This window comes from Cardiocondyla obscurior, linkage group LG13 (genome assembly GCF_019399895.1).
Source record: "Cardiocondyla obscurior isolate alpha-2009 linkage group LG13, Cobs3.1, whole genome shotgun sequence".
NCBI classification, from domain to species: Eukaryota; Metazoa; Arthropoda; class Insecta; order Hymenoptera; family Formicidae; genus Cardiocondyla; species Cardiocondyla obscurior.
In genome coordinates, this window is record NC_091876.1 from 2139217 (window position 1) to 2166382 (window position 27166).

The following is a 27166-nucleotide window of genomic DNA, read 5'->3' on the forward strand; positions in this document are numbered from 1 at the left end:
TGGGATTTAAGATCTGCGATGTACGGTGCAAGCGCGATCGTCGTCCGGCCGAAAGGGAATATTTTCGAAAGAATGTTTCATGGGCTATGAACTTGAAGAACGCAGCCTCGTAGAAGAGGCGTCAAGACGAATGACTAAGGCCCATGGCATGACTCGACTAACAGCAAGTACTCGACGCGAAGATTGATTCGAGATAGCGATGGGAGATCCGCCAAGCTCTCTCTCTCCCCTCATCGTTGATTATAAATGCTAATTTATGACTTCTTCACGCCACGCTCGTCTTCCCTTTCTCGCCCCCTTCTTTCCACCCTCTCTTTACTCGATTCTTTGCTATATAACAAAACGCTTATCTATCTATCTATCCATCCCTTCTCCCCGAAACCTTTTATATCTCTTTCAATCTCTCTATTTCTCCCTCTCATTTATTCGCTTTCTCTCGCTCGTTCACTCGCACCGACAAGCTTTTTGCGCGCATACATCCCTTTCTCTTCTTTGCTCGACTACATTAGCGAGGGTCAAGTTTTAACGCCCAATAAATGTTCACGAGCAATCAGGTCATTCGGTGCTTACCGCGGTTTTCTGATAAACTACGTCTTTATTACGTATACCGTTTTCTTTTTTTCTTTTTTTTTTCTTTCTCTTTGTCTATTTCTCTTTCGTCTTCCCAACGCGTTACCGAAAATTTCTTTTCTCCGGTGGACAAGACAACCTCTCTCATTGCACGCCCACCTTTCTCGCTGCCACGCATTATCTCGGCCCATTCTTGGTCACACTTAATTAACGATCTCTTAACTCTCTCCGATCTCTACCGTCTAGCTTAATTTTTCTTTCGCTCGTCCCCTCTAATCGCGCCTGGTCTCTCTTTCCGATCGTCGAGTCGTGTCCACTCGGGGTAGAAAAGTCTTGAAAAGTTTTGATTCTGATATTCCACGATGGTACTCGTTCGCAAGTGCCGTATTGGTTTAACGAAACGCGAGTGTAACAAGTATTAATGACGAGGAATATTGTCGCGTCACGCTGCTAAGAACAACGCGGATACGTAACCGGGTTAATGGCGACGTTGACAAGAACGAACGCGTCGGGAATCTTCGACCTCGAGGACCTCGCGGCAACGAGGCCGAAGCCGGCGTTTACCGTCCGCGCGCGTTTAGAGTTTGCGGGCCATTCCCTCGCCGCCCTCGATTATTCTTTACGCGGGTCGGGTTTGCGGACCATCGAGCGCCGCGATACCGTCGTTCGAGGTGTAATATTATGCGGAAGCTAGCTGCCGCCAGACAGAGTGTCACATCGTGGATATGTAGGGCCAGTTGAAGCTGTTGCCGCTCAGCAGCATGTCCCTGATAAGCGTCTCGATCGGCGTTTTCCCTACCAGCCGCACGAAGAAGAGCTGCTCGATCACCTGCGACGAAACCGTGCGCAACGACGGTAACCGCAGCAGCAGCTTGCCGAACCTCGTCGGCTGATTCGGGTACTGAGTTCGACAGTATTCCTCCAAGGCGCATTGCGATTTTTCCTGTAGGGACTCGATGTGCGCCACGTCCGAGAGGCCACAGGCGTCTGTAACAGAAAAATGAGGGAAACAAAATTTAGATACGTCGCGTTACGATATTAAAGATTGATTTTGGATTAAAAAAAAAAAAACATTTACAACTTAAAAAGGACAAATAATTAATATCGAAATATTTTACAAATCGCAGGTCGTTCCTACGCGCTTTAATTTCAATCCGCTGTTTCGGCCAGCGGTAGAAAATCTCAGTTTTTCCGCTCCGAACATTTTCCTTGTTAGTCGAAGCGTGTCTTGCGATACGCGCGGAAGGCGATAACTGTTGCCGTTTAATTTACGTGCACAAAGGAAGCACCCACGCTTTATTATCGGGGTAATTATCATTGTTGCCCATTAGCCAGGGCATGATTAGCGAGCCGGAGAACTCTTTTTCTTAACCATTGCGATTAGAAGGCACGGAGAAAAGTAAGGAGCAATTATACGCGACCTCGTCAAGCAGCGATGGAGCGAATGATTTCGAGTTTGTAAGCCGATGTTGCAAAAATATATTTTTTTTTTTTTTTACAATTACGATCCGTAGATAACGTTTTTTTATTCGTCACGTCGCAGTCACGCGGCAAGGCTGGGAGATAACGTTAGGAGAGTTTGATTCGACAAATAATTTGTTCAATGTACTCGGCTCGTTTATAAAAATGCATTCGTCACTTGATACTTGCGACACACTTGTTTGCGTATCATTGCCGAACGCTCGAGGGAACATGCGTCTTACGAGATCTTAACAGATCATCGCAGCCTCTGCTTCTCAAGGAGAAGCATACATACCGCGCGCGCTGCGAATATTGCGTATGAATATGCGTGAAAATTAATTTCGCTATTATTCCACGCGCTATTATTTCTCGTCGTCGAACGACGGGCTGTTTTCCATCTACGTCGCGTCGAGGACACTCGTATCGACAATTGACATTTAATTCTTAACGTATGAACCTTATCAAAGTATAGGGGATCGTTAAATGCAGCTTTGAACCACCGATAAATTGCGCAATTATAATGTTCTTTACGGGTGCACCACGGAAAAACTCTTCACGCAATATATATATAATTTTTTTTTTTGCGCGCGCTTGAATAAAGAAATGGAATAATAATTCGACTAGATTATCATTGGACGATTATCATAATGCAGGCTCGAATCGCATTGCTATATGCAAGTACATTTTTTAGCGCTCGACTTACCGCTTTGCTGTTTGAAAGCTGAATTGAAATGATTAAAGAGTCGCGCCTTTCTTTTTCTATACGTCGAAGTGATACAGATACGAAATCCGAGCGCGATCCACCGCGTACCCGTATCAGCCCCGATCGACGAGATCTCAATTAAAAAGACCGCGAGGAATCCGCCAACGCGCGGCCAATAAACAAACTGTCGGATTGCTTCTGCACGATGTCGTCAGCGTCAATTCACCGCATCAGTTCGAATAATACCGTTGAGTGGCGTCTCTGGTTGCTTCTTCGCATCGTCTCATTTTCTTTCTCTCTCCATCGTTGCACGCGTTAACTGTTAAATGCTGTGGCGCCTCGTTGACCGAGCACCACTATAAATTGACCAATCTTTTGTAGTGGGATCACCCGAGTCTCATGCTATCTTCCACGTTGCCAGTGGCACACACCCCCTCGGGACCCCCCTTCACGCGCCGGATTCGATTGACGTTCGATTCGACTAGTGATTCGCACGAGTTGCGACATTAAATCAATTATTCGTGGCTCTGCGATGTCTTAGCATTGGCAAGATAATTGGCGGTCGAGTAATATTAAAAGCGTTTTCATTCAAAAGAGGAATATCCAATGTTTTTTGAAAAAAAAAAATTGAAAATAGTCTGAAGAAATTTTTATATAATTTTTTTTAATATCCGAACAAGCAGGACTTTCTATAATTTGCCGTAACTTGATCACCGTTCGAGTACTAACCGTGCCCAACGTGGTTTAATTTCAATGATTAAATGAGAACTGGTAATTAACACGTGCTATGAACGATAAAATATTGAAAAGGGTATTTGAACTAAAGAAAAAAAAATTTTAGTTATTTTTTATGCGAACAAGTACGCCACGATAGTATTTATTTCTTGAGACTCCGCGTATGTATTCACAAATTAATTTTTTGTCAATCTAACAATTTTTTTTTATTAGTTTTATAATTTTCTTTTTTTTTTTTTTTTTTTTTTAATTTCAAGTACATTCTTCAGTCACGCGATCCTTGTTATCGCTTCCTCGAAGTTAATGTCAATCGCTCGAGTTTCAGCCGTTTTCCAGTATGTACTGGCTAGATCCAGCATCACTCTTTGCTTTATTAGTCTCAATTTCGTCGGGAGATACTCGATGTCGTCAACCGTCTTATAGTTCTAATACCCATGATATAATTACGACGCACGTTGCGTAACCTTCGCGTATCATTTTAATAAGTATTTTACAAAGAAAAAAATTTACAAAGTAAATTCATATGTTTCTGAAACTCCTAATATTAAAAAAAAATCTTTAAAAATCGGACGTAGTTAAAAAAATTAAAAAGAAAAATCTATTTGTTTAAAGCTCTTACATTTAATCTAAAATCGTTACTGCCATTATTGTAAGTATAGCTCTCGAGTAGTTTCATTTATAAGAACGAGTAATATTGCCTCGATATTGAAGCCGAAACGGAAGTGATCGTGGATCGCGCGTCCATACCCAATAGAATAATCCCGAGGATACGTATATATACCTCGGTGTAATCCGACCCAGCGGGGAGCAAGTTATCGAAGGAATATAAGGGAAAAGGTATACGTAAGACCGCGAGAAATCGCTCGTTCAGCAAAAGCTCTCGCGTCGACAAGACGCGACATTTCTTGCCGAGATATACATATCGATATGCGGCTGCGGGGGTACGGCGGTGTCTCTTCTTCGGGGCATATCCACTCTCCGTCCCTCTTCCTCTCGCGTAAAAAGTCGTGTCCGTAGAATCACGGATTTTTCGCCTCTTTCTCTCGCTCTCTATATGCGCGTACAAATAAGGCGTCCGGAGACAAATGACGCGGGAGAGGGATCAACGCAGCCCGACACAAAGCATCCCCTGAGCACCCTTCCCGGAGTCGGAGGTGACGTCACTGACAATGGAAGGTCGAGCTGTGATTAAAGATCGAGGGACTCCGTAAAAACTCCTTCAAAAGTACCGGGGGACGCGCGAGGGAGGTGACGCCAGGAGGTGAGACCCGCGAGGGAGAAGGACGAGCCGCGAAAGGGGGAAGAGGGGGACCTACCGTCGTGAAATATTGCCTCCACAGCACCCGACAGCTATATGACATTTCCGAAGGGCATAGAAGAATTCCCCGCGTACCCGCCGCCTTGGTTTTCTCGTTCGCCCGCTCACGGTCGCGTTTCGCCTTTTTCCGCATAGCGTCCAGTTCTTCCCAAGATTATTTTACGCACGACGCGATCATCCACGATATCGAGACATAACGTCGATAAATAAATCAATTTTTTTTTTATTAAAAATTATCCTTTTACCCTGTTCTTTACTTGTTCTTTCTACGTTGAGAAAGAAGAAGGCTTCGGAAAGTCGCGCGAATAATTTTTTTTCTCCATTCGATCTAACACGGCTTTTTTAAAGATAGGATACAAAGCTGCATTAAAGTTTCATCTTTCAATTTTTTTTTTAATTATTTTCTGACAGTTGACGTAGTCAAAGTTGATACCTTTGATCGACTACGTTTTCTTTTTCCTACTATGTCCGTCGCAATCTCTGTTCCTTCACTCGCCAAAGACTTTTGATTTTTAGTTTCAATGTCTGCAAAAGAGACGATTCTCGATTAAAAATGCAGACTACATCCGCTATTAGTATTAGACATTTTTTTAGGAGCTTATAACTTCCAGTAGAGAGGCCAAGAACGTCAATCTTCCACGTCGACATGTAGCAAACTGCATAATTATGTGTTCTATAAAGTAGATCGAAACGTACTCCTTTGGTAAATACTAATTATAAGCTTAGATCATTCATCTCACTCTTGCGAAGAATTATTAACATGAAATTTCAAACCACAAGTTAAAAATATCGCGAGATAAAGTAATAAGTTGTTAAAGGAGCAATCGCGCAACAATAAAAAAAAAAAAAAATATTATAACGCGAAAGAAAACGCACATATATAATTATAAAACCAGACATCATTAATAAACATCAAGTTCCTTCTTTAGACATTGGTTTCGCGATATTTCTTCTTATTCGTATAACAGTCCGCGCGCACGTCACCGCTTAATACCTCGTGCGAGAATGATCCTGATAGATAACGAAGGAATTTGCCAGCGAGACGCGTTCGTGATAACAACTTGGAGAGAGGAAGTTCATTACGATCGTACCGCGCGTACTCGATAACTTCTCCGCAATCGCAGCGGGCGAGGGGGAACACGGACGGGGTGCGCATGACGTAACGTATAATTTACCGTGCTTAATTCCGCGCGTCTTGTAACAGGTGACTTACATTAATGGCTTCTATCTCGCGGCCGTGTGGCGCGGAAGAAAGGCCGGCCGCTTTATCGCGCCACGAGAGTCGCGGAATCGCGCGCGAGGATCTTCCTCTCGGTCTCTTCTCTTCTCTCGCGCCGAGAGACGCTGTACCGAGTATCGCCGCGATCCTCGCAAATTGCGAGCATAAATCCTTTACGTGCGATCCAGCGTGCGGATGATTAACAATTGTCGCGAAATCAGCGCGAGGGCAAGTAACCGCGTACGACGATTACGGACGTCGGAAACTACCGAGGATTAGAAATTGTTTTAGAAAACAGGCACCGTGTTAGCGAGACGCGGATGATTAATTGATAGATAAGAGTCTGGACGTTGCTCGAGTAAAAAGTCATAAAAAATTACGTCAGAGTTGTTTCTCGATCTGAAATAATTAATTAAAATTACGCTCTTTATTATTTTTTTTTTTCTTTTTAACGCGCAAAATATATTTAAGCGTATTTAAAGACCGCGTTCACTTCTCAAGTGTCGGATAAGTATCGACAGGCCGGAACCTCTTCAGCTTCGCGTTACGGTCAAGGTGCGACCCTCCGCGCGTTTTCTCGAATGCACCCGTGACGGGATAAGGCGCAACGAAGAAAAGCGCCGGGGGGGGGTGGAGGAGAGACGGAGAGGTGATAATTATACGGTCGGTTAATCGAGCGGGTCTCCGCGGACGGGTGTTAACAGGCGTCTTAATAAGCGCGCCTAAAAGGAGCGCACCGGAGCTTCGCTCGCGAGCACGAGGCCCCCTAATATGCTCGTTGATTTCCAAGATTTACAAGTCCCGATCGTGTTACTGTTCTATGCAACGAGCGCACGCTCGGCCAGATGTATCTTGTATAACCCGCAGTTTGTATCCTGGAACGATAAAGATCGCGACAGGAAAAAAATTATCACGCGAGATGTTAAATTATAAGATCGGACGATATTTCTATTTTGCGCCGTGAGGGTGCGAATTCGATGCGTCACAAAGACCGCTGGCGTTAAAACGGGAATTTGCTTCAGCGTCCAGTATTTGATGGGCTAATCGTCTCTCGGACGGTCGTCGCGACTCGCGTTGATGAAATCGTCGTCTGTAAAAATGGCTTTTCAACGGTGATTATTATGCTTTTGATGTATATCGCGGCGCCTCGCGCTTCCTCGCGGGGACTGCTTCAAGGTAATGGCCGTAGACGGCGGGCAGTTTTACGGGGATATCGAGGGAGAGCATAAAGGGAACTAGACTTACCGGCGGGGTGGTCGTCGTTTCTCTCGTAACGGAATCGAAAGTGTTGTAATTACGCGACGCGAACGGCTAATTAAGTCTCGTCCCCTTTCATAATTGTTAGTCTCGGGCGATATGCCCGAGACGTCTCGTCGTAGCGTTCGACTTCCTCATTCTACCCCGCGATTGTCCACCGGCTCGTATTTATGTAAGGATTGCATCTAATTGCGATCCTAGGTCATTTAATTTAAATGTCCACGTTGCAATAAGAAATAAGACTTGCAAGTGCAATTTAAAAGATTAAATTATAGAACTCGATGCAATATTGATTCAATTTTTCATTTTAAATTAGGAAAATTAACTTTCTTCAATTTTATTAAATGTAAGATTAATTTAAAAGAAATTGCTTTTCCATTTCTTTACGTTTTTTTTTTTTTAAATAAAACAATTCTTTAAATTAATTACGCTGGAAAAAAAAGGTTGCTATCAATGTCGCGTAAATACGTGGATCGTCTTTGCGTAATTATGTATTGGCATGAAAGTGCAGATTTTCAACAACAGTATTGCTAACTGTATCGTGATTAATTATGCATGGTAATCAATACCATGCATAAGTAATGATATGGCCACGTGTCGTATAAAAGTTTATTTCAACGATCGCAGAATGCAATTCTTTTAAGAGACTGCGTAATAATAGACAATAATAACGCTAGATATGCGTTTTAAAAATTATTTATCGAAACATATATCCTTTCCTGCATAAAACCTAAGTCCATAATTTTCCAAGAAACTGTAACTACAATTTATAATAGCTCCGAGCACAGCGCGTTTAAAAGTTTCCGTGCTTCTCAGAAAAACACACTGCTTCTAATATTAATCCGCGATTATCCCCCTAAGAGCAAGTAAAAAGTTTGTAAAAAAAAAAACCAAGGCGGTACATCTTTCCCTGGGCGGCTGCTGCGACCGCAATTGTAACGTCTAACGTGTAACGCGTAACGTGAATGAGAAACCCCAGATTGCCGGTGCTGATGAGCGGAAGTGTCATAGCGTGCTCAGTTCCGCGCATCGCATGCGGTACACGCTGTATCGGATATCACAATATTGTGAGGAGGCGCCTTCTCGCGTATAATGGGTACCCCGCGTACGCGTACGGCGGGCCCTGCGTGATAATTATCATAACAACACCGCATATTTAGAGACGCCTCTCTCTCTTTCTCTCCTTCGGGTCCCTATCGCGGCTAGGCATCGAGGCGACAGGCATTTAACCGAAATACACACCCCATAGGTGGCCCTCGTACGTACGTACAAGCGTCCCGTTTAGGAGGCACATTGTCATGTTAATGGCCGACAATGCCAATCCTATTACGTCGTCCCGGATAGCGGGCGCCGCGGGCCCTTTTCGGGGCCCGCGCAGGGAGACCCAACAGGCCTCCGAGTGGCTCGGTTTCCCCTTGCCGAATCGCGGGCAGGTAGATCCCCCGGCAGGCAGGTGCTACGAAGGTCAACTTTTTATTTTTCCTTTTTTTTTTTTTTTTTTTTTTTTCTTCCCATCGACGCTCTTTCTCGCAAAACGCGTCGGAATACGCGCGTCATCCTGTCTGCAGGGACCCCGCCTTTTCGGACGCGCTCGGGACCGGTTTCAACAACGGCATAACGGCCTGGTTAGAGGATTATCACCGTCGGACGAGAACGAGGCCGGAGGAGGGTAGTGTCAGACTACAAAAGGTCGTGAACTTTCTACGTGTCATAATCCGTCTGAGAGGATTCGCGGTCGCCGATCTCGCTCCTTCGCGCCCTTCGTGCCCTCCGTTGAGCCTCGTTTTCGTTCGTTCGTGCCTGGTGTTACTTATTCCCGTGAAGAACAAGTCCTCCGTAAAACTTAATTCTTTTTTTTCTCTTTTACGAGATAAACGATATGAGGAGATCCAATTTTAATGACAATAACGAAAATTTTAATAACGTTTGTAATTTAATTATAATCACTGTTGTGTAAATTCTTTAGAAAAAATAATTTTCTTTATTTCGGATATTCCTAAAAATTTTGTTCTTCTCTCGAAGCTAGAATTAAAGCTTATAGCTACGCGAAATAAAATTTTTACTTAGACATTTTAGAAATGCAGGTTGTTTCTGTAAAAAATGCATTATCAGAAAAATCTGATGTAAAAGCATTATCTCAAATTACCATATAATTAATCCTCGCGGTAGTATAAAAGGAATTACGTCCGACATTAACCGGTCTCACGGAGAACCGCTGCCCGGTTAAATCCCGAACACGAGGGTCGTCGGCAAACATCGAGACGGGGATTAGCGGAAAGTCGCTTTTCTCGCGTATTTTGCGTAAGGTCGCAACCGCAACAAGCGGCAACGATTAGCGCGACGTCGATTTCAATGTCGGACCGTATTATGTAATTCTCGACCCGAAATGACAAAAAAAGAACAATGGCACAATCGTACATTTATTTGCAAAGCTGGCCTCTGCTAATTTCTAATTCACGAAATAATGCGCATAATTAAAAAATACAAAACTAATCAACGTAGTAAAATAATTATGTTCACGGTGAGATCGGTAAATTAATAAATTGTTGGGAAACGTAATTTTAATCGGAGCGAAAAATTGCGATTATACGAAGCGAAACAACGTCGTTGATAAAGTTTAAATGTAGATGCGACTCAATTTCAGTCGAGTCGTCCGCGATCATCTCGCGGAAAATTCAAGCGCCGCGTCGCTGCAATTTTACGATCATACGCGAAAGCTATTCGAGGATCTCTAGCGAAATAACGAGCCGGACCAAAATAACGATCGTGCTTCCGAAATATGTTATTAGCTTATCCAATAGTGAAACTATGAGGCTCAAGCTAAACTGGATGCACCAGCCTCGCAGGGCCGAATTCACTCCGGGTAAAGTTGAAAGCGTAAAAGCCATTTGAGCTATAAACGTAAATTAAAAAAAAAAAACAAAAAGAAAAAATTTTATTTGACGTCCCTTCGTTAAACGAGCGTGGAGCACGGGAAAATTTATTTTTAGATAAATAACGTCGAGATTAAAAGTGTCGATTACGGTTCGAGATGCGTGATTAGGGTGAGCCTAGAAACCCGACCCTGCCCGCCGGCAAAAGGCGAAGGGTGAGCGCGGCGGAATACCGCGTCGCGTACGGCAGGGCGCGCACGAGGAATCTATTGATAAATTCAGTGGGCACCGTAAACAATGCAGCAACAATGTCAATTATGCGCCCGGCGCCGATCGCCGGCCGTTGCAATTAATCGAGCGGGCGAGCGCGCGCGCGACTTTACGCGGTAATTAATTGCGCCGCGTGGCGTGCGTGCGTGTCGGCGCGTTTGTCCGCATTGGCCCGCAAACGCGTTGCGCTTTCGGCCCCCTGGCCGACGGTGGTGAAGCCCCCGGTACCGGCGAGCCGACGCGATGTAACGGTGCCTCGATCCCCGCCTCAACCTCGGTAACTGCGCATCAATTACCTTCCAACAGTTTTATTCAGCTTCCACTTTGCGAGACTTCGAGCACGACCTCACCTTCGCTTACCCCTCACCGTCCTCTCTCCCTCTCGCGCCAACTCCCGCAATGCGATCGTCTATTTTCAGCTAGGTCACTTCGATTAAAACTACTCCGACGTACGAACAGTAATTTCGACCGTAACGCAGACAGGTACGCGATAAATCTCACTGTTGCTGCAGTGCCGGTTTTTATTTTATTTTATTTTTTTAATTCAAAGCGACGTATCTTTGAAAACAACGGGAATCCTCGTTCTCTCAGCTTGCACGAAAAATTGCCAGGTGGTGAAATGTACGGATGTATGTATGTATGTCGAGCCCACCGGAATTGCATCGGTTTCAATTTCTACGTCGAAATTTATAGCGCCGAGCCGGCGCGGCGTTATGCATTATCCATGCGCACGTTCATCGACACGCTCGACGGGCTCTCATCGCGCCTCGATCGCGATCGCGGATATCGATAGCAGGCTTGACGTTGGCCAAGTCGACGGGAGATACTCTCTACCGTCGGAGAGCCGCGTGCCGGACGATCGCGTGGGCGCGTAATGTATTCTTGGGATAGACAATGTGGCGGGCACGTGGGCTATAGAAGCCAACTCGACCGGACTCGGTTGCGCCCCCCTCGGCCTGCTGGCCCTCTCGGTCCCCTCCCCCGCGCTTCCCTTTACGTTCCCGCCCCCTCTCGTACCCTCTCGGGCCCTATAATGAAGCGTTGACGCGGGCATAAAACGAGCGCGCCGGCCGAGACAATGGAGTGATTGAGCGCGGGCAACGCCAAAGGGTTGCCCGCCGTCAACCCCGGGGTGAAAATGTCAGTAACCAAATGTCAGGCTTCGCCTCAGGCCTTTGAGAGCCTACTCTGTCGTCCCGTTTCTATGCGTGCCTCTCGCGTTTCCCGCCCGCAATTCCAACGCGCGGGGTAGTCCACCCTTCGAAAGCGCGCAAAAATCATATCTCCGAAGACAAAACTGTGAAACGAAGTGACGAGATTCGATAACGTACGGTACAATTCGCAACGATCTGACTTTTAACTTCCATTTTCAACCGCACCGAGGCACTAAGAAAGTTAAATTTTTTTTTTTTTTTGCATAATTGCGATTCGAGGTATCGAGAAGAAGTTATTACGTGCGGGAGTCAATCTTTCATTAATCAAAATTTCGTGGTTTAATTAAGCTCGCGGGAATCAATGAAATTCGATTCAATTACTTCGGTTGAAAGTGCTGCGAGTGAACAACGGCGTTACGATCTCGCGAGCGATACGGTGAAGTCGGGGAATATCGAGAGAACCGCACGCCAGCTTTAAAACCACTCTCATCTCTTCCGGCGAGCACGGCGTCTACGAGGTGATCACTTTTCGGCGGGTGAGAGGGGTGGGATATTTCGACGCGCAAAGGGTCGGCGGCGGGCGAGACGTGGTAAAAGCGGGATCTCCTTCCGGCATATTTTATATCCGCAGACGTCCTCCTTCCGAGTGCGCAACGGCAGAGATTGCTTTCTCTGCCGGTGGAGTAATGCGATTTTCGGCCCGCGAGATTGACGCTACCGTGAGGCGAGGGTGCCGAGGCCGTCGTCTCCTTTGTTCCGAGGGAACGGGTTAAGTGGACGCGCCGCGGTTTATCACTTTGCCGTTCATAATGCATGGTTCTCTTTGAGTCGCGGGCGAAATTAAACGAGCCCTGAGATTCTCAATAATAAATACGAAAAAAAAAATATTTAACGGAGTTAAATAATGCAAACTGCAATTTTTAAGAAAGTCGAATCATTAATATTTTATTTGATACCTATAATTCAGCATAGCCTTATATTATTTTCAATATAAATAATACTCGAAGATGTAATATATACGTAGCGACCGATTTTCCATGTACGTGATATATATTTTCTATATTTATCGTAATTATTACTTGCGAGGAATTTTAACACCTGTCCTGCCCCATCTCTACGGTACTTCGGCCCGACGTGTTATTAGCGCGTATATTTTAAATAGCAGCGTATTTTTACGATCCGTAATCGGGGAGATTTCTTAATTTGACAAATAACACGTCCCAGGACTTTCCGTCTTCAATTATCCCGGCGGTGCACGTATCCCATAAGCTGTTGCGGCGTATCGCTCGCAGACGTTCGCGGAGTCGCGACATGGAAAGGCAGGATGAGAGATCGCGGCGGCAAGGGAAAATAAATAAAAGAGCACCGTAGTCGTTCTCGAGACGAAGAGATTCGCGAGAGAGCTGCTCGCGGATTCCTGCGGCGAGCGTTAATGGAGCTGTCGCTCGCGTTCGCGCTCGCGATAGGCGATGCTCTCTTTCTCTCTCTCTTTCTCTCTTCGTGGCTGGCGAAGCCGCGGCAAGTTTCCAACCAGATCAACGTCAGCCCGGAGAGGAGCGCGGATACCCCGGGAAACACATTGTAGCCGGCTGCGAGAGCGGAGTCAAACAGTCACGCCGGACATTGGGGCCGCGGGGTGGAGGCGCGCCGGGCGTTACTTCGATTCCAATTAAAACGTCGGTCGCTCTTTGTTAACCCGACACCGCCGAGCCCGGCCCGAGTCCCGCTATCCTGTTTTCGTAATAAATTTCGCCTTGAATATTTTAAGCGCGACGTCGGATTTAACATACTTAATTTTCGGCCGTGCACGCGCGTGTATCCCGCGCGAGAGGCGACTGTTGACTTAGCCGCCGCGCGATCCTCTTAGGGCGGATCGGGGCATATTTTAAAGAGTCTTCACCGGCTGGCAGAAGCTAGTCCGGCATCACCCCTGGCCGCAAATTGGTTACGCTGATAATAGCCCATGTGTGGTTATAATACTTATTCGTTTGAAACGATAACAATCAAAATCTTACATTGTTAAACGTCGTGGCGCGATCGTAAGCGCACTTTTATCTCGCGTTTTAATTCGATTTCTTTCACCGCGGATTTAAATAAAAGCGCAAATACGTAACCATAATTTGCAATTTAATTTTTCGGAGTAACGATAAAAACTAACGTATCCGCTCTTGATAGGCTTCAGCGTCAATTGCTTTTCGATTGGGGGTCTCTCGCAAGGTTTTCCCACTCGGACATTTCGCCACGAGCGATTTCATCATTAAAATTGCTGCGATTATCTCGGCGCACGTATTTACGCGATGGCGCGATCCCCGCGCGTTACGATCGAATCAAACGGCGCCGATCGTCCGAGGGTTAATCGATCGGTGCCTAGATGCACGTGCCGGCCGCGCATTAGCATCCGAGACCGCGTACTCATTATGCGCGACCGGACGCGGGACGAGTGAGCCCCTTAATCGCTGAAACATCTGGATCGCGAGCGCGACACGCCGGTGTCTCCGCAAGTGCCTTTTTTTTCTTTTTTAGCCACGAGAAAATGATCACTTACGCACCGGTAATGAGATCGTGCTTATCCTGTGCGGCGATTCTTGCAAAACCGGTGCATAACGATCTCTGATCTTTCTTATTTTCCTTCTCCCCGTCGTTTATTTTTATTTCTCTCGCGCCGCGCGTAACCCTTTACTCCGAGGCACGCGTGAGTTTACGCAAGCGTGCGTGCCAATTCATTCAATTCCATTTCGTCCCCGCCGCGCGTTGCGTGTTCCGCGCTTCGGTAATGCACGCCGAAAGATCGATCGCTCTGTCGAGCCTGCCGATTGTTTCTTCTCGCGTCGGAAACACCTCGATTAACCCGCTCTCGGGGAGAGATTAAAAGAAGTTTCGTAAAAAAAAAATAAATTTGACTCCGTTCAATTCATACCGCAGACAAAAGAATAGATTATGCGCAAATAAAGAAAATAGATGCATTTTAAACGAGACAATCGTAGGATTAACATAATAATAATGTTGAATAGTGTATGTACTTATTTAATGAATATATAGTTACACGTTCTCGAAGGCAGACACGAGTCCGTAAATTTAAATAAGAAAAAAAATTATTACAAAAAAAAAAAAGAAAAAGAAAACAGGATGAACAAAGTTTAGATGCAGATAAGTTATTTTTAAATCCCGAAACAATAAATAACGAAACAAGATATGAGAAATTCATAAAGTTCGCAACGTACAAAAGTGATATCATGTTTTCGCGCGTACGAGATAAGAATGACGTATCGTTACGCGTAAATCGTAGACTATCACCCGTGGTCTTTACTCAATACTTACGGGCTAAGGTTCGTCACCGGTTTACGCGCGCGGATGGTACTTTTCCGAGAGCATCTTTCCTCGACAGGGAGAGAGAGAGAGACCGAGGCCGAGATGCAGGGCCAGGCTGTTTTACAATACGCCGCGCTATATTATATCGCGGGCACGTATTTCTATGCACGCGCGGACCTATGCCGTAAACGTAATATCCTGCTGGTGCGTTTATGCGAAACGTGACGGCCGGTCGCGAGTAATGGCTGGAAAACCAGTTCTTAGCGGGCCGAAGCGCGCGTTGCCGCCCCGAAGTGTCCGAATGGTAAATCGTAATTTACCGCCTTCTGAGATCAGCGATCGTAACACGATCGGGACTACGCGAGAGAAGCGGAACGCGAGAGGGAGAAACGCGATGTTAGAGGTAGGCCCCGCAATCAGTTTGATCATTAGCGAGGCTTTATGAAAGGGTGCGAATCGATCTTAGATCTTTCAGCTGTGCACTTGCAGTGCACTGACTAACGCGCCCGACCTCGTTAGAACCGTCGTTGATAATGTCGCACGCACGGTGCGTGAAGCGTGCCGATGATATCAGCGCGCGAGTGGGTATCGTTAATAGCGCGGGAGCTGAAAGAGCCCTGGGTTTAAAGAGAGAATGCCGATGTAACCTTTAAATGTATAGAACTAGACCGTGCGCACGTTTAAGAGAATGAGTTTTATTCTTTCGTAATCGAATTTCAAGAGATCACTTTTCTTTCTTTTTTTTTTCTTCTTTTTACGGCGTCGTATATCGATTAGCGCTACGTGTAAATTTACTTTGCTTAATATTCTTATTATCCATGCCTCCAGCGAGCGATGTAAATTGGATTAACGTCTCTCCTAATGAATTACAGCCTCGGTCTGGCGCGTTTCGATCTCGTTGTCGTGGGGCAGGTCAGTGCAATTACTGAACGCCTTCTCTGCCGGAAGTTCGAAGGCGGTGCACACTCTATGCGGTGCACGCTGCCTTCTCGCACGCGGCGGGAGAGAGGCAGACGATTGTCACGCATCGTTCGCGAGCCTGGCATGCGGGATGTATCGCGCGCGCACGCGTTAATGCGCACGATTTCAAGGATACGCACGTGCTCCACCGGTGCCCTTTCACGTGGTGGACGATAGGGCAATTGCTCGTCATCGATTTCGTTCGCCCGTTTCGTCTCGCGATCTAATTTCACGTTAAATCACGCGCGCGATAAAGCGGCTCGAAGAGCGTATCAATAATAGATATCGCGATGCGATTAGAAACCAACAATTTTCCGTTAACGGAAATTTAATCTTTCCCTCATCTCTTTATAAGTACGAGCGTTTCGTCGATAAGGGAAAATCATCGACGTATCCGTGGGACATAATTGTCTAATCTTTTTATACTTAATAGTTATAATAGACAATAACGTGAGATTTAGACTGGACGTTACGGACCGCTCTCGATCGGCAGGCCTGATCTTTGCGTTACGAGATAAACGAGCGCGTGTAGCTAATGCACATTATCCGCGAGAGGTTGGTAGAAAGTGGTGACGTTAACGTCGAACTTTGCAAGCGACAGCTGTCGCGACGATTATCCGGGATAGCCGAGCTTTCGCGATGACGAATCGTCGCCGCAATCGTCTTCAAATCGAAAGCTCGATGGGAAAGAAAACGAGTCGCAGAGATTACTTTAACGAAACAGTTCAACACACGTTTAATTTATTTTCGGAAGAAATTTAAGCGGTGGCAAACGCAGCGGGAAAATTTTTACAATGTAAAGATATCTCGAGTACTTTTTATTTAAGATTTTAATATTGAAGTCTGTTAATCTTGCGGGAAAATTATCAAGAATTTTATTTTATTTCTTTTTCTTTTCCGCCGTGATAAAAAAGTGACCGTCATCTGAATTTTATGATCGAGAGATCGCCCTTCCTACCGATGACTCTTGTGCGAATGCCAAGATAGAAACATGAATCCCCGCGCGATATGCGCTTCCGGGCACGATAGCGGGTCGGAGAAGCGATAGCGCTTACAAAGGCTCAAGTTACGAGTTTGTGATATTATGGTTTATATTATACGACCATTAAGGCAGAAAAAGACGCGCCAAGTATTTTTTGCCGTAGCTTCCGGTCGCGTCGCTTTAAGAGAAACGAGGCATACCCTGCTTCCGGTTCTTGCTTAACAAAGTTTCGTTCGCTGGCAGGTCGCTCAAACACCAAGTAAAGCTTTCGGAAAAGAAACGCTGCTTTAACGATTGCGAAATGGATAGGCTTTCAGGCTTCGTAAAATAAAAGTTGAATAAAATAGAAAAATTAAAAAAAAAAAAGATAAAAATAAAATGCAACGACGATTCAAAATCAATATGAAAAAAAACTACGTGTCGCAATAATTTAAAATTTTCTTAAATAACACGCGTACTCCCGCTAATGCACTTGTACAGATCCAAGAGCTCTGTGCTCAACGGGATCACCGATTATCCGCGGTATAATACCAATTATCGTACTTTGATATCTAAATACGTCGGAGATGGAACGGGAGGAGGCTAGAACAGCGGCGGGCTGGTCGTTCCTGCGGCGGATAAAGATGGAAAGAATCGAAAACGGGAAAGGAAAGAGAAAGGGACAGGGTGAAGAAGGAGGATAGAGCGGCAGAGCGAAACGGAGAGCGCCGTCTCTTCACCTTCTCCCCGCAATAAATTCAACCAGGCGTTGCTTCGAGAGACGGGTTTCCTTCCAACCTCTACGGTGTCTCTCCATGTCGGTTCCGCCCATCCTTGATTTATAGACGCGCGAGATAGAACAGCAGCAGCCAGCAGCAGCGGCGGCGGCAACCAGCGCGTACCGACCACTATCGCTAAGGACGCCCGAAAACGCAGAAGACGCGACCCGTTAGACTCCGTACCCGGAGAGGAAGGTAGAAAAAAAAAAAAGAGATATGCGCGAAAAAGGCGCATTAACATCGCGCGCGCTCGGCGTCAGCTTGACATGGCAGACCCCGGGAGCGAGATCGAGAGGAGAACGCCGGCGGATAAATCACGAAAAAGTCGGCGAGCCGACTCGAGCGTCGCTTTTGTATCCTCTCGTTTCAACCGTGACGACGCGCGTCGAGCATAATCGAAATTAAATTAGAATAAGAAACTGTGCGAAACTAAGACCGCCAGAATTTCCCTTCCCCTTAGTCATTTATTTCCGATTATTTTTTTTTTTTACAAGTCTTCGATTTATACGGAGAGAATTTTTACGGCGCTTTGTTCTCTGAGCGGGAAAAATCTGGAGAAAGACTCTGCCGCGCTGTTCGTCCGACTGATCTAATAGATCGCTCCCAATTACGTGGGCTAAATAAAATTGATTAGGAGAGCGGCTGGGAGCGTAACAATTAGGTTTGATGTTGCAAAGTGATTCGGCTTACCACGACCACCGTAACCGCACCGTCACCACACCACCGTTTCTCTCTCCTGCTGTTCGCGTTCGCGACGAATCGCAAGGACGGGCCACCCTCGTGCGAGATGCGCGTCATTCTTCTGCAACGCAGACTGCGATATAACCTAATAGAATTATTTTCCAAGTGCGAGGGGTCGCGCTCCCCCCCGGGAAGTCAGCCCCCGGGCTACGGTGATCTCGGGGAGTCGTTGGGGTCGCAGGCGAAAAACGGGAGCGACTACGAAGGGCGTCCGCGCAGCGTCCACCCGGGGCCGTTTCTCCCCGCGTGTGTGTATTTGCGTATTTGCGGTTTCGCGGTGGCGATAACGCGAACAAAAGAAACGCTAGATTCGCAGGTGCCGTAAGAACCGGTTTCCCCGATTCCCTTTAGGTTCCCGTATCCGTTTCTTCCTTTTCTTCCATATCGTTACGCTATTACGCTTTAAAGCCGTCGACATTGTCATCGCCACCTTGTTCTCTTACTAATTTTTTTTTTTTTTTTTTTCGTCGCAAACTCGAATCGATCGTCCACGGTGTCTTTCCTCGGATGGAATGCCGTTCTGATTATTATCAACATTTTATCTCGGCGTAGAGTCACGGGAGCACGAGAGGCTCGTAATGATTGCACACTTGACAACTTTATTGCGAGGTGAGAACTGAAAAAATTAGGCGACTGTAGAGTCTGTCGAGTGATTGTCAACGTTGTTCGTTGTGTTTGAAAGTAACCTTCGTACAGTTCTCCCAGCGTATGTATCGAAAAGATTATACGACGTTAAATTAATGTTAAATTTATATGACTGGCGTTTGACGACCATACGATTCCCGACGATTTCTAAATTGAAATTTCAGCCGAAGATCTATTAACAATGTCGTAGATATTTCGACAATCAGCATTAACGAAGAATGCGAGATGCGCTTTCATGGCTCGCGCGCCGAGAATCTCGGTGCAAGAACAGTGAAACGCGCCGGTGAAACCACAATTGTGACCGCAGACCATTATGCGCCGCGCTCAAAGTAAAACTTGCTTCCCCCTCCCCCTCACCTTCCGACCGCAGCCTACTGATTAATTAAATCGCGTCGGCTTGATTAGCGCGACGCGACGCGACGCGCACCTGCCGTCTGAATATTGATTTAAGATCACGTTCACGCGTGCACGCGTGTAGGTACTTTAAAAAGCGCACGGTCATCTTAGCTAACTAGACGTTCGACGCGCGTGCATGCGTGCTTACGTGCGTGTGAGCCGTGTGTGGAAAACGCGCGGGTATTTTTACGAGCCGCCGTTCCGCTCGTATGCAATTATGCCTTTACAGTGACTGTAACGACCTCGCGCGTACGCTGTAATGAGCGGTCACCGAGAAAAGTCTGCCACCGGCCGGTCCGTTCTCCACGTTCGAGAGCCGCGAGAGAGAAATAGAGAGAGACGGAGAAACAAACGCGGAGAAACGTATTAATCGCAGCTGTCCGTTTAAATTGTCCGTCGCGTCAAAAAACCGGAGAAAGAGACGACGATTAGATATACACGGCGGATTAAATGTCAACCGACTTTAAATCGATGAAATTAATACAAGGAGATCTTGCGAGGCGTCGGTCGCGCCCGTATTGTTCCGAGCGAATGGTCAAAGTGGCGGAGATCTCTCGGCGGGATCTGGAAACGACACTATCGGCCTCGTCCGCCGCGAAACGGGCCCTTAGGCTACCGTAAACGACGGGCACGAGGCACGAAATCGTATCGCGTTATACTCGATTGTCACTTCCTGGAGAACGAGCGGAAAAGGGGAGAACGTCGCTTTCCCCGGAGAGGCATCTTCCGCGAGACGATCGGATCGGACGTCGTTTTTGCGGTCGTCGAGTAGCCGATTAATACGAACGCTCGTAACTTACGATAAATAATTCGCAATCATTGCGTAAACTTGAAATGAAATAAGCGGCGGGTGCTGCGAGTTGCGTTTAGAAACGACGGGGTTCTGGGTCCATCACCGGATTATGTCCGCGTGTGCGCGCTTGGCGCCAGGTCGGTAAATAATCCCGCTCGACGAAATGACGACGTCTCAGCGTAGATCGCCAATTCCGCGTCACGAGATTGTCGTCCCGCAGATCGACCAACGACGGCCTAAATCATCGTTTTACGACGCCGCGGAGCTCACCGCGTCCACGGTCTCCTATAATCACCATTAAACGAGCCGCGGGGTCATCGACGCGGCGATCGTGCACGGTAACGGTAAACATATCCTGCGCGGTGCAACGCGCGCGCGTGGTGCTTTCCTCATTCTCACAATTCCTCCTTTTCCTACGACATACGCGTCGTAAACGCGCGAAAGCGAGTCAAACGTGGAGCGCTAATTGCTTGGGCGCGGTCACTTTTCAATTCCACTCGATAGCGAACCTTGACCCGGCCCTTGAATCCCTGGCGATGTAATCTATATTAATAAGAACTAAAATTTCGAAAAATAAAATTGAACCCGCGGGATAAGCAGAAACAGCGGAAGAGAGATAAAGAAGGGACTTATTGTAAATTAATTAACTTTAAGATACCGTAATGGATAACGGTAATGAATCAATAGCTTTATAGCATCGTATAATAAACGTTGAAACAAAGTAAGAAGGCAAACAAATTGACGAGGAAGAAAGACCGTTCGCTGAAAGCGTTCTCCCGCTACGATTATAGACGTGCGTTTTCGAATTTATTTTATCGCGCGAGTTATATCAGTCGCGATCTCGTTTTTTTTTTTTTTTTTTAACTCTCGGAATTTCACAGGTGAGATGAAAGATTAATCGGACGCAAATTTTTAAAGAGAGCACGCCTTCGTTCGATAACCGCTTTATCATCTCCGCGCCTCTCTCTCTTAGTTCGTCTTTTTTTTTTTTTTCCTGACTATTAATGTACGCCATTAGCGTCAAGGCCCGTGCACGAGAAGGAACTCGGCTCCGCTCGATGTACCCGGGGGAATCTCCGCGGCTTCGGCTCCACGCTTTTGCCCTGCTTCTCCTTACCTATCTGACCGTTTCTCGCGAAACTTCGCTCGAGGTGCCGCGGTCTTCGGAAGAGAAGGAAAAGCAAAGGAAGTTTCTTCAGCCCGAGCACGTGGCAAACGAACCGTGTCGCGCCGACCAAGCGCCACCACCGCCGAGAATCTCTCTTGTACTTCGCCGCCGGAAGTCGGCGAGATCGTCTACGCGATCGCGGGAAGTAACGGGAGATACCGGATGAGGGAAAAAGAGGAAAAGGAGAGCGAAAAAGTAGCCCAATCAATCTATTCGAGATGAATGGGGAGCATAATTGGTTCTGCGGTCTCGTATCATGAACTTTCTTGTCGGACGTCTTAAAAAAATGTTGAATTACGTTGAATTAAGATCTTTTAAAAATTTTTATTGTCGTATCAAGTAGCGAAAGCATAACGTAACGATTTAGGTAATTATAATTGGACGTATAACGTGGACGCAGTGGCGATCTTATCGCCAAGTTCGAATGTTTTAAAAATCCAAGACGATAAGTACAGAAATACAACGCCGGTGAACCTTCCGCCTGGCTTCTTCGAGACAAGTTACGCGATTATTTGTATCCAAGAGTCGCGACCGTGAAAATTTATACCACGGAGTTATCCTACTATTCATCCGGGGGAAAAAAAAGTTGGACGGACAAAAAACCGAGAAGGAAGTAGACGATCGGCGAGCGAGAAAGAAAGATGAGGAATGAAAGATTCAGGCGCAGGGATACCGCTTGAACCATATTCTCCGCTCGCGTCGTTAAGCAGCAAAAAATAATAAATCACCGTGATTTTTATTCCGCGGTTTGCGAAGATAAATTTAATAACTTAACTACCGCGCGCTGTTTCTGCGGAACAGACTCTGCGGAATATTACTCCAATCGCCAAGAATTACGACTCGCGTGGAAAAATGTGCTTTTCGCAGAGAATACTTAATTTAAATTTCACCCGAATATCTTTTTCGCCAAAGCGGCGGTGCATTAAAGTACATTTGTCACGCGTACCCTTTTTTTTTTTTTTTCTTCTGCTAATCAATCAGCGATAAATTCGCGAGCCGAGAGTACAACTTGTTATTCCATCGTCTACCCAATTTTGAGCCGCGAAAATATGGCAAGTGATATCGGCCCTCGCTCTCGCTCCCTTTCTCAACTTCGAGTCGTCGAATATATCCGCGCGCCTTGCCACCTAAATCCACGCCCGGCACGTATCCGCGGGCATATTCACGATTGCCTACTTACCGCTCGTGAAATATGAAATTAAATTCATTAGGCTCTTTCGCGCGCTTATAATAAATCGAACGATTGTGGCCGTGGATAGAAGGCGTAGCCGAGGCTTATAATTCAGACGGGCTGAATGGAAAATGATGAGAAATGTCTCTCATTGAACGCTGGGGGGTCGCGGCGACTGGCCGGCGATTTCTCGGCCTCGGTGTGGGAGAGCCAGTTATCACACAATCTGAAACTCTTTCCGAACGAGAAGCGAAAGAGTCTTCTTCTCGTGAAGCCGAGGGGGAAAAAGAAGGGGGAGACAGCGAGGATGTTCCGGTGTGCCCATGTGGGCTTCGTGCGAGAGAACGCGCGAAGAGGCAACAAAAAGAAGGGGGCACGCAAGAGGAGGCCCCCTCCTTGAATCGTAAAGGCCCGCGAGCCATAAACACCCGCATAACGATCTCTGCGACGAACGTCCCTTCGGGGACTCTTTCTTCGTCCTCCTCAGCCCCGTTTTCTTAGCCCCCCCGCGGCAATGATGCGCACGTGCGTATATACTTTCTTCGCTCTCTTTTCTTTTTTTTTTTTTCACATTATGCATCACGCGCTTTTTTTTCTCTTTTTCTCGCCCATTCCTCGTCTCTTTTTCCTTCCCATTCATCTTCCTCTTTCTTTCTCTCGTGCGTCGTCGATCCCGTTTCTCTTCGGTCCGAAGAATTCTCCGCGGCGTACTTTTTTTCCAGCGAGAAGTATGCGAGAACATGCCGCGCCCAGCTGGGAAACTTGTATTAATATTCGACTAATTATGCTCGACGCGACGATTACGGAGTCTGTGGGCCACAGGTGCGCCCAGGTAGATTCCCTGCGCGTGCAACCGTGAAATTTCCTCGCTCGAGCACGATGTTTAACTTACACGCCCGTAGTTGCGTATGTCACTAACAATAAGATAGTATCTCGAGGGAATGCAAAAAATTATATATTTAAACGAAAAAAATGTAAAAAAAAATGCAAATTTCTGTATCAGGTTAAAAAAAAAAAAAAGAAATATTTGTTAGAACTTATTTTAAAACCTTTGTTATGAGCTTTAATTAAGATTTCACTAAAATAAGCCCTTCCTAATATTCTTTAAAAAAAAGGTGCTATATAATTCTCTTGTTCTTCTTTACGATATTAAACTCTGAAACTTTTTTTTTTTTTAACAGAAAACATCTCCGGAGATGATTATATGGCTTATTCTAAATATTCATACTCAAAGGAGAGACATTAAAGCTTATTCGAGTCTTTTAGAATACATGTGCATTCGCGCGGAAAGCAGCGAGACGCTTCCATCGATCACGATTCCCATCTTATTTTCATTGCGCGTGAACGAAACCGAAACGGCGATAAAAGAAAATGAAAGATGTCGTACATTTGTAGGTGTTTACCGGCGAGAGGAGGCATTTACTCGCGAGCTGAACGCGCGCGCAAGCTCGTGTTCGCTAATTTATCCGATAGCTGCTTACGAACATAAATCACTCGCTCGGAAAGGGCACCGTGACTGATTTATGGTGGCGCACTTAAATGGAACAAAGCAACCAGTTCCCGATCACCGTGGCGAGAGGTTTTATTCGGCGGACGAGCGCGAAAAATCTCTGTCGAACTACCGTTGCGACACTTTTCGCCGTCGTGCTAAAATCACGCGTATAATTGAGCCGTCGATTTTGAAAGCTGGAAGATTCGAGGACCGGCGGTCATTCTCATGCGAACGTATTTTATTTTCGTTTAATTTTTTTTTTTTTTAATTTTCTCCAACATTTTTTTAAACCCTCTCATTACTTTTTTATTCTCCGAGCGAAACGTACCATCTTTAACTCGACGAGTCTCTCCTTTAAATCGTATTCTACGTGAATTCGAAATGATTTTATGTCGGCGCGCGGAAGACAGCATATCTCGCGGCGACGATTAAGCGTATAGAATGATCGCGCAATATCATATTTCTTTGCTTCCACCAGGATCTGTTTCGCGGAATTTGTACGTTTCTCCTTCCCCTTTCCTCCCCCGTTAAAAAAGGGAGAACCGGAGAGAGAGAGAGAGAGAGAAGAAACCAGATATAACGCGCGTACGATTACGCGCTTAGGATGAAAGCGAGTTTAATCTACGCGTCGTGTGGGTCGCTGACACACTCGAAACGCTCGACTCGTCGCCAGTCGTACCGTATCAGACCTCACCCACCGATCCGTGCTACATTATGCTAATGCCTCGTCAATTGTGATTTTCATTCAATTTAAGCTCCATGTTGCGCGCTTGTTGAAAGATACGCAGATACCACCGGCAGTGGTTGCCATTCATCGCTCTCGCACGATTGAATTCAGCCGAGTTCTCTTCCCCCGCGATACGATTAACATCCTCGAACAATGACCCGGTCGAATCGAAGAACGCATCGATGAATGAACAAAACGGGCGAGTCACCCTCTTTAACGCGACACTTTAATTGCGCTTAAAAGATAAGGGCTGCCAAACATTTTATTTTACAAAGTCATCTATTAATATTACATAATATACAATTAAAGCTTTATTTTTCGACAAATTATTTTTTTTAATATAACGCGTTGAGTGTAAAATAAATATGCGGACAGCTCGCGAGTATTTTAAAAGTCCGTATCGCCGTGAGAGACGAATGCGGATCACTGCGGTTCGGCTTCGCGTTCTCCTGCGCACGACGAGAATCGTGTTATCAAGATACTACCAAGGTGGTAGTCCTGTGTGGTATCTGGGCACATACGCGCGCACGGGCAACACGGACGAGACCGGCTCTCGCCGGACACTCACGTGGCGCATACATCCTCGCGCGTTTACGTGTTTACGCGCGAGCGCATTCATGCGCAGGATAGGGTATAAACCGCGAAGGAGTAGCCTCCGTACGTGCTGTACCGAAACAGGCTACGTAACATCGTAAGGCAAACCGGTACCCTCCGTAGACCGCGCGGAGATGAGGAGAGATAGAGAGAGAGATGTATCGCGTTCCGGAAATTTCCCTGAAAGGAGCTATTTCGGATAAATAATAGAATGAGTATAACGTAAAACTAAGAAACGCGTTGAAGTTTGGTCACGATATTATAGAATATAATTAAAAAAAAAAAAAAAAGAAAGAAAAAAGGTGCAAGTTATTTTAATATCTTTAGTTAGCAGAAACAGCTGTTCAACATTTATATTTATAACAGTATCAAGACCTCGGCAGCTTCGTGAATTTTATTTCAATTTGACAGTCTTGTATTATTTAAACCGCGAAGCGTCTAAATTTACACCGTAAATTCACCGCGCCATAAGAGGGAAGTATTTTACGATGTTTTTCTTGGAAATATCACACTTTATACCTGAAGATTAATTATAGAAGCGTCAATAAATTTTCTCACCTCTCGTTTCCAACTTCGTAGCATCGCAAATGAGCGTGGTTTATTATTTATTAAAAAAAAAAAGAAGAAAAGAAAGGAAAAAAAAAAAAAAATTGAAAAAAAATACGCAATCGAAATATGCAGGGACTTCATAAATTCCGAGGACCCACCGATACTCTTTCGATCGGGAGAAAACGGCAAACAAGGCAGGACAGAAAGAGCGAGAGAGCTGTGATGGCACGAGGCCCGCCGAGGATTTACGGCCCGTCCTCTCTCGCGTCCGAGTGTCGTTAAACGAGTGTCGCGCTGAATGGAGTAAATGGGCTGTGATTTGTACATTGGCAGGCTAGTAATGCACCGACGCGCGTCGCGGCGTCGCTATTCTCTTCTTCGATCCCGGTTCCCCGGCACGCGGAAGAATAGCCCGTGTTTTGGGCGCATCGTTCCTGTCCCCAACGGGGGCCCCACGATCTTCGTCCGTTTCCCGCCGTAGCGTGAACAAGATAACGACCGCACGAGTGTTTAGTCAAACACGTGCCGAGCCCGCCGTCATAGTCTTCTTCTTCTTCTTCTTCTTCGCCGTCGGCATCGGTCGTAGTTTCACCGAACCGTAAGAGCGAGAGACCGCCACTTCATGGGCGTGTTGCGCCGTGCCAGCTGGAACCTCTCGAGAGCTACGGGGGCCTCCCTTGTCTGTTTTTCAAACTCCCTATTCTTCCGAGATCGTTGTACCGAGATAAACGATCGACGCTTTCGCGCAATATGTCGACCACGAGGATGCCTCCTTGACGTTCTTGACGGACGCGCCCGTCACTGGACCAAACGTTACCGTAGTTTCTTTCAACTTTCCAAGTTTCATTTAGAGATTTAATAGTGACGATATTTTTCCTTCTCCCCCGTTACATCAATTTTATCGCTGCTTTATACGTGATAATGAAATATATATGCAATAGTTTTACAGAACTGCCGATATTTTATTATTTATTGTACAAAAATTATATTCTATAATATCTCATTTAATTTTTATTGCTGGCGATAAGCTGAGCACGTAGATGTAACTTAATCTCCGCCGTAAATAACGATTCGTTAAAAAGAAAAAATTCTATTTAATTTCCATTATGTTTTCACCGGAAGAGAGCCCGAGTCTGATTTAATCAAAGAAACCGCTGTTGGAAAATAACGCGACAGCCGGGACACGTTTTACGCGAAGTTAAAGTCACGGATGGCAATCGGCAACCGAGTCGCGTGTGAAAAGACGGGCGAATAAATGGGACGCGTATTTATACGCCGACACCTTCCTAACGATAGCCAGAGGAGAATTCTTTTCTCGGTG

At 46.0% G+C, this 27166-nt stretch overlaps 1 protein-coding gene across 2 annotated transcripts in view; it reads right to left on the reverse strand.

Moving 5' to 3' along the window:
* Positions 1-610: 610 nt before the first annotated feature.
* The window catches only part of Svp (COUP transcription factor 2), a 91600-nt gene continuing 65044 nt past the window's right edge, over positions 611-27166 (reverse strand). For both annotated transcript variants that reach the window (XM_070665296.1, XM_070665297.1), the window contains exon 4: positions 611-1557. In XM_070665296.1, the coding sequence (XP_070521397.1) occupies positions 1283-1557 (275 nt within the window). In that variant the 3' untranslated portion in view covers positions 611-1282. The remainder of the gene's footprint in view (positions 1558-27166) is intronic.